We start from the raw sequence: 11,050 nt of genomic DNA, 5'->3' as shown, positions 1-11,050 counted from the left end.
TTTTCAACGTTATTTTTCACGAATAAAACAAAAAGTATGCGTCCTATCAAGAAGTGATTCTTAACGAAATTGTAGATCTTTTTTGGGATAACCATTTTTGTTGATTCAACTTTTTTTGTATCCTACATAGTTTGTCCACAAAATGGAATTTTTTATTTTCCATTATTTTTTGTGCAATCAAAATTTGAATTGTCGATTTTTGAAGAAAATCGAAAAATTGGTTATGATAATCTTGTAGGGATTTCAAAAAGAAATGTTTTTCTTCTCTTGACTTTTCTTCATATCGTGCGTTTTTCTTCTTCAAATTTTGATTTTCGGTTGATTAAAAAAATTTTGAAAACGCTATAACTCTGAGAATTTTTTTTTATCGAAAAAAGTCATTAGGATAAATTGTTTCTTCTTTTCAATACTATAAATATCCGTACATAGAATTTTCAAATTCAGAAAAAAGTGGTCTAAAAAATTTTCAAAATGCGCTCACTTTTTGAATTTTTATCAAAAATGGCTGGTTAACGAACACCTCCTTTCTTTTAGGACCTTAAAAAAGGTGTGCCAAAGATGGATTTGATTCGTTCATTTTTTCGAGAGTTATCGTGTTATCGACAGACAGACGGACGCCATCGTGAAAACCTGATTTTCGGATTAAGGGGGTCTCGAAACGTGGAGATCCGTTGAAAAAGTGTGATGTCAAATTTCCGACAATTCTAATACTATTATAATTATAATAGTAATTATAATTATAATACTATACAATTCTAATACTGGGTATAAAATATACACCCACGCTACCATTTGTGTTTACTTTCATAATAAACTATGTAATCTTTAAATTGAGAATAATTATGATTCACTTGCGCTAGATCAGGTCGAGTCAATGATGTCGAAGTTTTTTAAGAAAACATAGTAGTCTTTATTTACGTATAAGTTCGAGTAAAACTCGGTTAATAGCCATTTTTGTTTTTAAAATTAAACAACACTAACATTATTCACGCGTGACACGATGCTGGTATAATTTAAAAAATTCAGAATGTATACAATTATATTGAACGCGTGAACAATTTGCAATGCTCTAAATTAAAGAATGAATCAATAAATTCGTATCATTTCAGGCAATTTTACATTAGACATTAACACTTAAACGATTACAAATTTGTTTCAAACTAAACACTTTTTAAATTAGAAGTTAAACTATGCTTATTTTAAGTCATTTCAAATTACTAATTGTTCACTTTTTATCTATACGTCAAAATTCAACACTTCCACTTTCAAATTACAAATTTTTAAGTGGAACAATTAAAATTACATCGCGCAGTCTATGTTTAGCGAACCGGCTGAAAAATGCCGCAAAATGAAATTTTCTACATTATAAACTATCCGATACTATAAAATTGCTAATGCAAGTAAATTTCTGAATGCCAAAATTCTGGAATCTGAACAATTAAAAAATTGATTGATTTTGCAGTCCTGAAAAATTATCTCTGTTGGTAGAACAATGATCCTTTTCTGTTTTTTTTAAGGCTTCAACTAATTCGTTGTAAGTCGAATTATTTAGTCGAACATTTATTTTTTCTGGATGAAGGTTCATCATTTAAGTTAAAAATATTGTGTTGAAAATTCTTTTTTTCTTTTGCTGAAAATACATTTTTTCCTTGAAATTTTAGCAATTCCATTTTTGTTTGGTGTGAGTTAATAAATTAACTTTAGAAAAAAGAGTTGAAATCAAACTTATTTTAAACGAATTATATCATATGATATGGAATTTCTGATATTTTAAGTGATTGGTACATTTTTCTTCCAAAAATTTTTAAATCCCCAGTCAACAAAAATTCAGTGTCATTTCTTGGGTTTTCCCGGTCTCAACAAATTCCCGGTTTCCCGGTCTAGGGTCCAGCCCTGAATAGCAACACCTTTTACTGGTCGCAGACTGATTTGCTAACAATTTCTTGTACATTTTTTGATCGATGCGAATTTAAAGGAATTTTCAATCATTTTCAATTCGAAACAAATCTCATTGATGTTATAAATTTTTGTGTAATTCTGGATTTATAATCATATTATTCTCAATAGTAAAAAATCGATCCGTGTGAATTCACAAACTCGAAATTCCCCGCAAATTAGTAAAATAATTATGAAGCCTTTGAAATAATTTAAATAAGAATATATAAAAAATTCCAGCCATTTTTTTTTTAATTCCCCGACTTTCCTAGGGACACAAAAACATTTTTGAAATTCCATAACTTTTCCATTCTTAACAGATCTTTTAGAAACCCCGATATTGATCATTTATAATGCATGAAAGTTTTTATTCACAGTTCATGATTTACTTGTAGATGCTTACTTTGTCTGGATTGGTTTGAAGCCATTTGGTAGCTCATGGTTCAGACAGATATCCGCACCTGAAGAGAAAGATTAACTTATTTAATCATTTAAGCTTTGATAGGGCAGGAAGTTTCCTTTTGTGATATTAAATATCCGATATTATAATACGAGTGTGGGCGATTTATAACTTAGGGTTGAGGGGCTTAAAGTAACCTTTTCACAGAGTTAAATAAGTTTTCTAAACTATTACAACTGCTGTCGACTTCGTCTCTTACCCTAAATTTATATCATTTTCTAACTTCACCCTCCGACATACAGGTTTTTTTCTTAATCGGAAAAATCAAATAATTAATCAATTAATTTATTAAAGGGTATCCATTGAAGGTGCATGATTAAATTCCCGTACATTTCCCACACAATTCTTCAAAATTCCCGTACATATATCAGACTTAAAAATTGCTTTATGGTATGCTCCTGTAAAAATGAGACTAGTTATAAGCGTAAAATATACACATAATAAGACTTTAAAATGGAAGTATAAACATTTACAATACAAGTCTTATTATCTGTTATGCATTGACAACTTAAAGTAATTACATAATATAATTCTTTTGATTGACTTATGTACAAAGTGCACAACAATTGCATATATTTAGCCTACTGATGAGAATAATTATTTAATTAAACTAATAATTTCTTTTAACCGATATTTCTGTTTAATTTACTGAATAGTTAAACCCTTTTCTCCTAACTTTTAGGATAACGTTTCAAAATGTTTTGCAACCACGGACCATAAGTAATTTCGGCAAGATTACGATATCCGTGGCGACAAAGTTTTAATGTGGATTTAAAACTTTCAGATTCGTGTTTCTCGCAAAAAATCCTATAGGAATCCACAATAAAACTTTGTCGCCACTGATATCGTAATCTTGCCCATCTTTTGCCCCTTGAGCTGAGAAACTTCATGGGACAGCAGTTCTACGAATTCCTAAACCGAGATTCAGAAGTATGCCGAACAAGGTTTGTGATAGTTGCTTATGTTTTAATAAGAAATAAAACATATGAATTCATGCCGAAACTTCCATCAAGGTGAAATTTTTTCTACACTTGTACGCTTTAACAACACTCCAAGTTCTAAATGAATATTATTAAGGGCATGTGACACAGCTAAATACCTATATTACCAACCACACTTTTTCAGTTCACTGAATGTTTTTTTGAACCTAAGAATTGTTTTTGTAAATAAAATATCGAGCTGAAACTTTGGGAAATGTATTAGAGTACAATAAAGTAAGTTTAGGTACTGCATTTTGGTAGGAACTTCTCTGAAAATTATTTCATCTTTTTTCTGAACCTCAACATTTTTTGAACGTTCGAACTTTTTTTATACATAAAATATCCGTCTCAAACTTTGAGAAATGCAAGAGCCGAAAGAAAACTACGTTTAAGTACAAAGTTTAATAATAAAAGATGTAAAAAAATCTATTTCAACAATCAATTCCAACAGCATCAGCCGGTAACGTTGTACACGAAAATACAAAACCTGGTGGCCACTAGACGAGGCTCTAGAGAGTTCGTATTTTCGTGTGTGTGGGGACGTCCGCTAGCATGTTCGCTATCATTTCCCAAATTTTTAAGACAAAATATTTATTATTTTAGCAAAAAAGCCGAGGGAACCTAAGACTGGTAAAATCGACAATTTTCTAGATATCACATGCCCTTCAGTAATTTAATTGTGACGTGTATCGACAAAATCCTGCTATTTGTAAAAAATGCCAGTAAACGCAGTCATGGCTTCAATAATTTTATGTGATATAAGTTAAAAAAATATTGAGTATTATTATAACGAAGTATGAAAATATTTTAAGATTAGGTCAAAACCGAGTGAAATAAAATGGAATGACCACTTCTAAAATTTATCAAAAAATTCCTAGTGATAATATAAAAACATAATATATAACAATATAATTTTTTTTATTTCCGGGATAACAAGTTGAGAGTTTCAGCAGATATGCCCATAAGGTTCAGTCATTTAAGAATCCTTTGTATCCAGTGTCCTCCCATGTCACAATCATACGAGTTTAAAACTTGACGCAAACATTCCTCATGGTTTGAGGCCTTGAGGAATGTTTAGCTAAAAAAAATTATATCTGCCCATCGCAATTTTTTGCTATTTATGCAAAATAAATATTATTCTTTAAAAATGTGTGAATCGAAGCTACACTCTTCTAGCAAACATTCACATTTCACAGCCATTTATGACTACACTGTATACTAAACGAGCGAAACAAATTAAACGAAACCGGTACCGTTTTAAAAAATAAAAGATATTCGTAACAAATGAAACGATTGAAGTCTGAACTGATAAACCAGTTAATATTGGAGACAATGAAAAAAGCTAGGAAAGGGTTCAGAAGCGTGGGCGACCATTTTCTGTGATTCTGTCAAAGTAGAGCAGCTGCGGCATCAGTGAATAAAAGGGCGTGAATCGGAGATTTAAACCAATAGATTACGAAAATCGGTGCACTTAAAATTACTATAAAGTGGGAATCTCGTATACTTACGGTTTTTCAGATATTGCAGAAGCGGAATTTTTAATATCCCGACTATTTTTAGTGTCTCAAACTCATTAAAACGAGTAAAAGTCTCCACGCGTCCACCTCTCTCACGACAACGATATGACTGTCCTGACAATGGCAATGCCTGCACCTACGCATGCGCACCATAGTAATCAGCGGTACATTTTAAATATTTTTTTATGAAATGCAGATCCCAACGGAGTTTTAAGTTTTACAGGGGTTGCTACAAAATCTTAACTTTGAAATTCCCTGACTAATTTTTAATTTTCCTTGACCTTTATATATTTTTCTTTCAGGTATGGAAACTACCCTACACGCAGATAAAAGATAAATAACGTTACGCATCCTAGCGTAAGGTGGTTCTCAGCAAATTTTGTAGATATAATTTAGGCGAACATTTTTGTTAAAGAAAATAGTATTATAGCTTTTGTGTCCTTTTCCCACAACTGAATATTTTTATTTTTAATATATATTTATAACGAGAATTTCTAGCAAATTTTGTTGATATTTTTTGTTTAAACGAATTTTGTCTTTTCAGTTTTTTTCGTCCCAGCGTGGGCACAAAATTTGGCGACTTTTTTACGAAATCGTTACGACATCTTTACGACATCCTATGTCTATGTCGTTTCGGTGTCTTTGCAATATCCTAAAGACATCGTCAGATCATACGACTTATTTACGATGTCGTAAAGGCACCTTAACGACATGGACATAGGATGTCGTAATGTTGTCGTAAAGATGTCGTAAAGACGTCGCCAAATTTTGTGCCCACTGTGGTCTCTTGTGTCGTTTTTTCGAACAAATTTTGTTTATTTTTAATCTTATCAATACGTTCTCTGATGAGAATGTAAAAATCTATAGATTTTTTTTGGGTGAACGTTTGTCGATCAATTTTTTTCGTACTTTGTGTCATTTTTCAGACAATTTAATTTTTTTATTTCAAATGTTTGTTTTAGGTTTGAAACAGAAACTGCGCTTTCTATCAACAAATTTATGATCACAAATTTGCAAAAGTTTTCATTTTTTTTTTAATGATAATGAGCAACTTTAATCTACTCATTTTTTTTATAGCTTGTGTTGTTTGTAAAAAAATTTTAAGTTGTGAGACCCCTGAATCCGAAAAACACGTTTTTACGAATGTGCCTGTCTGTCAGTTCGTTCGCGTTTCTGTAGATTTTTATTTTGTTAGCACGATAACTTTCCAAAGAATTGAGAGATTGGATTGGCCTTTGGTAAACGTTTTTCGTGTTTTAAAATGAAGGGGATGTTCGTTAGCCAGCCAAAATTTAATATGAATGATTAAAAATAGTGCACCCAAAAAGGATCTACAAATTGGTAATCATTCACTTTTTTATAGGACGCCTAGTTTTTTTTTATTCGTAAAAAACTAATAACATGTTTCGCCTAAGGGAGCTTTCATAAAGGATGTTACATTTTTTGTCTAATTTTCGACCCCCTCACCCCCATTGTCACATTTTGCCAATGGGAGTCTGTGAAATTGTCACAGACTGTCACAATTCGGTTACCCCCACCCCCTCCCCTAAAATTGTGACATCCTTTATGGAAGCTCCCTAAATTATATCTACAATTTTTCCTCGAGCCACTTTGCATTTCACGGAAAAAAGTAGACTGTAAGATGTACAATTTCGAACATTAAAGCTAAGGTTTAAAGCGTACCCACTGTGAAATGAGCAGTTTTCATTGTATTGAATGCAGTGTGAACTAGTAATCTGAAATTATACTAGTCGAAATACCATTTGTAGCAATACATAAAGCAGCTATTACAGTTTGACATTATAGAGTGGATTAGCGTTGGTAAACGCTGCTTAAATCACTGCTTCTCATTGTAAGGTTTCGCTTTAAAACTGGTAGACCATATGTTATCCCAATGTGAATTATAAACGGTGAATTATACAGTTTACAACTTGTAAGCTATCCCCTTTCATACTGCGATGGGTAGTGGGATACAAACTAGATGGTGCAGTTTGCAATAGTAATCCGGTATACCAATATAAGGCCTCACCTCGCACCAATTTTACACTGTATACTGTGTCAAATGCTGACTGAGAATGTTAAAGGTACATTATGAACCGGGAAAATAAATGTTACTGGGTGAGAATATAATATCTCCACTTTCAAACAGTGTTATTCGCTGAGCGAGATTGGTTTTATTTCTTACTATATCAAGTTTACTTTTATAATTAAGTATTAATATTTAATTATTTTTCTGATAAAAACTAAAAGATTTATTGAGATTATAACAAACCTCATATCTGCCGTACTAAGGAAAATCTTACGGAAGTGGCATTGTCGTTTAGGCCAAATATATCAAGTGTGCCACTTTCAAATCGATAATTCTATTTTTAATTAATTTATACAGTTTTCGCGTCGTTTTCATATCAAAATAACTCCCCTAAAATATTTTTGCAAAACATTTTTTTAAAGTTATTAACAATCAAAGTTCTTGATCATTTTTTTCAAACATGGATTAATCGCGATCGGATTAACGAAATTCAATAATTGAGTTATGAAAATTTTGGTAAAAGAATTCTTTAAGGTGTCAATAGATTCTACAATCTCTTCCAAAAATTTTGGTGAAAAAAAAAGTTTGTATTTTGCAGTAGTTCAAAAGTTATTGATTTTTTGTGACAGCACTCCGACCTCCAGCCCTAATCGAGCACATTTGGACGCGATAGTTTAATCTTCAACAAATTATAGTGAAATTTTCAACCATGAAGATTAATTTTATACAAAAAAAGTATTTTTTTTTAACAAATCGTTGAAGCATTTAACCTAGTAGTTGAATTTTAAACCAAAAAATATGAAGTTTCAATAAAAAAATTTAGTTATTGGTATTTAAATTTAAAATCTTCATTATTTTAAATACCAACTATTAAATTTTTTAATTGAAAATTCATCTTTTTTGGTTTAAAATTGAACTACTAGGTTGAATGTTTGAACCAATTCGTTAAAAAAGACTTTTTTGATAGAAAATTAATCTTCTTGGTTGAAAATTTCACTATACTTTCTTGAAGGTTGAACTATTTTATTAAAAATTCCGTTTTTGTGTTGAATCTTTATTAGTTCAGTTAAAAATTCATCTTTTTGTTGGAAAAATTAATTTTTTGGTTAAAATTTGTTTTTTGAAATAAAAACTAATATTTTCAATGATAATTTTACTATTCGATTTTTTTTTTTTTGAAATTCACATGTTTTGATTGAAAATTCAAGTACTTGATTGAATACTTAAACATAGTCTTAAAAAAAAATATTTTTGGATAAAGATGCATTTCTTTGTTTGAAAATTTATCTATGCCTAATTGAAAATTAAACCACCTTATTCTTTTTGAGTAGAAATTCAATCTTCTTGGTTGAAAATTCATCTTTTTGATCAGAAAATAACTATACCTGGTAGAAAGTTGAACTGCTTGATTAAAAATGTATTTTTTCAAACAAAATTTATCATTTCAGTTTAAAATTCGTTTCATATTGTACTTAATATGATACCCATAATAATTTTATTCAAAATAATTTATTACCCAATTGTTTCCCTATTTCTCGGCTTGAAGTTGATCCACTTTATTAAAAAATTAATTTTGTTTGAATGATGATTTATTCTTTTAATTGAAAATTAATCTATTTTGTGGAAAAGTGATTTATTTTGATAATATAATAATTTTTTTAAATTAATCTTTTCAACTGAAAACTTAACCATTCAACTTTTTATTGAAAATCGATTTTCTTAGTTGATTCTGGATCTACTTTGTTAAAAATTCATCTTTTTTAGTAGAAAATTAAACATGTTGGTTGAAAATTCATCTTTTTGATTAAAAAAATGACTATACCTTGTAGAAAGTTGAACCACTTGATTAAAACATCTTTTTTTTAACATTGATCATTTTAGTGGAAAATTCGTGTGATATTGTACTCAATATGATACCCGCGCGCGTCCGAACGTACTCGACCAGCGCTGCAAAATACAACCTTTTTTTCACTAAAATTTTCGAAAGTGATTGTAGAATCTATTGAAAAATGAAAGAATTCTGTCACAGGCACAGAAGTTTAACTAATTTTCCATTGTTTAAAACAAACGATTATTTAAAGAATAAAAAAAGGTTTTATAATACCGAACAAGTTTTTAGCGTAAAGTATACTTCGTAAAACAAATTTTCAGAACTCAATTATTGAATTTCGTTAAACGGTTCGCGAGTAATACATGTTTGAAAAAAAATGATCAAGAACTTTGAATGTTAACATCTTAAAAAAAAAACAAAAATTTTGAAAAAATGTTTTAGCGGAGTTATTTTGATATAAAAACAAATCGAAAACAGTATAAATTGATGGAAAATAGAACTCTCGATTTAAAAGTGGCACACTTGAGATACTTTGACTCTTGTATGAAGAATGCTGTATTTCATAACAGATCATTATGGTACTAGTGACTAGCGCTCAGATACCACCGACAGATCGCGATTTCGCGCTATTCTCGACTGTTCCTGTAAGCATTGTATTTTTGTTTCCATTCGTCTGATTCATATGTTATATTATAATCAAATTCCAACCTAAAATCTTCAATTTCTACTCAAAGCCACTTTTAAAACTTTTATCACTGTCACAATGCGATACTCCCACACAAAATCTTTATTTTCCCGGAACAGAATAAGTTTTTTCTATACGCTCTTTTTTATTCTTATTTAGCCTCCTTATATTTCGGGCTCAAGCTTTGTTATGTTTTAAAGTTCGTAAAAAATAAAAAAAATAACATTAAAAATAAATAAATTAAATTTATGGAGAAACGACGCAAGTTACATTACAAACTTTAATATCAAAATTGTTCTTTTTATATGAAGCGCACTTTTTATTAATTTTAAAAACGATATAATGAAAATACGGATGTTTCAATACCAATATACATATTATGAATTGTAATAATATAAATTTATTGAAATGAGATTTTCCATGGTCACCCAGAATAAAATTTAGTCAAAATAAGGAGCAAATATTAAAGTAAATTATGAAAAATAAAATGTATACATTATTTTGCAATATATGCATAAGCAGTGCCAGCCCGAGGTGCAGAAATAAATATAATATACATTTGATGTAATAGTGTTGAACATATTGTAGAAAAGTTCACATTTTAAACAAAATCGAGTGCAAAGCACGAGATACGTGATGAGAATGTGTCATCTCAAGCAAATTGGAGTTGTCGATTTGTTGAACTTTAATTTTAAAAGGCCTGTGTACAAATGTGGGGGAAAACCAAAGATCGAGTGCTAGCGCGCGAGAATAATATATTCAGGGGCGCACAAACCATGTATGAAAAGTAGCGGTTGCTACCCCAACTGGGAGGGTGGGTACCCAAGAGGTTAGGTGGGCGGGGTGTGGGTTTGAGTGAGGTGGACTGGAAAATGTAGATTTTACTGAAAATAATACTAAACAATTCACAATTTTAAGTAAAAATTAGGAAAAAGCGTTTTTTTTATACGAAAAAAGCCCGTCGCTACCCCGGTGGCAGAGGGAGTGTACGCCCCTGAATATATTATCGAGCCCGAAGCGCGAGAACCAACAACTTTTGCCTTATTATTTTTTTCGTAGCTTGTGTCGTTTGTTCGAAAAATTAATTGTTTTTATTTTTAATATTTTTTTTTTCAAAAAAAAAGTTAGGATAATATTATAGGCGGTTGTTCAAAATGCAACGTTTTTCTTTCTCTGGCTTTTTTCATATCATACGTTGTTTGGCTTGAAATGTTACTTTTCGTTTACTTTTCGGAATATTGTAAATGCTATAACTCCGGTATTTTTTTTCTTAATCAAAAAATGCATAAGGATAAATTGTTCATGTTTTGGAATACAACTAACAACCGTACATATAATTCTCAAATCTAAAAAAGTGCTTTCAAAAATGTTCAAAATGCGCTCACGTTTTGAATTTTTATCGAAAATATCTGGGTAATAAACTTGACCTTCAACTTAAGACACTAAAAGAGTATACCAAAGGCCAATCGAATTTGTCAATTATTTCAAAATTTATCCTGCTAACAAACTAAAAATCTACAGATGTACACACAGGCAGACACATTCGTAAAAACCTGCTTTTCAGATTCAAGAGTCTCAAAACGTGGATATTTGACCAAAACTGTGAGTGGGAC

General features: G+C 30.4%; 1 protein-coding gene across 3 annotated transcripts in view; it reads right to left on the bottom strand.

Annotated features, from left to right (window-relative positions):
• The window catches only part of LOC117172471 (armadillo segment polarity protein), a 17,996-nt gene extending 13,009 nt beyond the window's left edge, over positions 1 to 4,987 (bottom strand). For all 3 annotated transcript variants that reach the window (XM_033360436.1, XM_033360437.1, XM_033360438.1), the window contains exons 1-2: positions 4,884 to 4,987; positions 2,339 to 2,396 (exon numbers count right to left, since the gene is read on the bottom strand). In XM_033360436.1, the coding sequence (XP_033216327.1) occupies positions 2,339 to 2,375 (37 nt within the window). In that variant the 5' untranslated portion in view covers positions 2,376 to 2,396; positions 4,884 to 4,987. The remainder of the gene's footprint in view (positions 1 to 2,338; positions 2,397 to 4,883) is intronic.
• Between the last annotated feature and the right edge of the window lie 6,063 nt (positions 4,988 to 11,050).

The sequence above is a fragment of the Belonocnema kinseyi genome, chromosome 5 (genome assembly GCF_010883055.1).
Source record: "Belonocnema kinseyi isolate 2016_QV_RU_SX_M_011 chromosome 5, B_treatae_v1, whole genome shotgun sequence".
In the NCBI taxonomy this organism is placed as follows: domain Eukaryota; kingdom Metazoa; phylum Arthropoda; class Insecta; order Hymenoptera; family Cynipidae; genus Belonocnema; species Belonocnema kinseyi.
The sequence above is the reverse complement of the archived record's forward strand: the minus strand, read 5'-3'. Positions and strand labels throughout refer to the sequence as shown.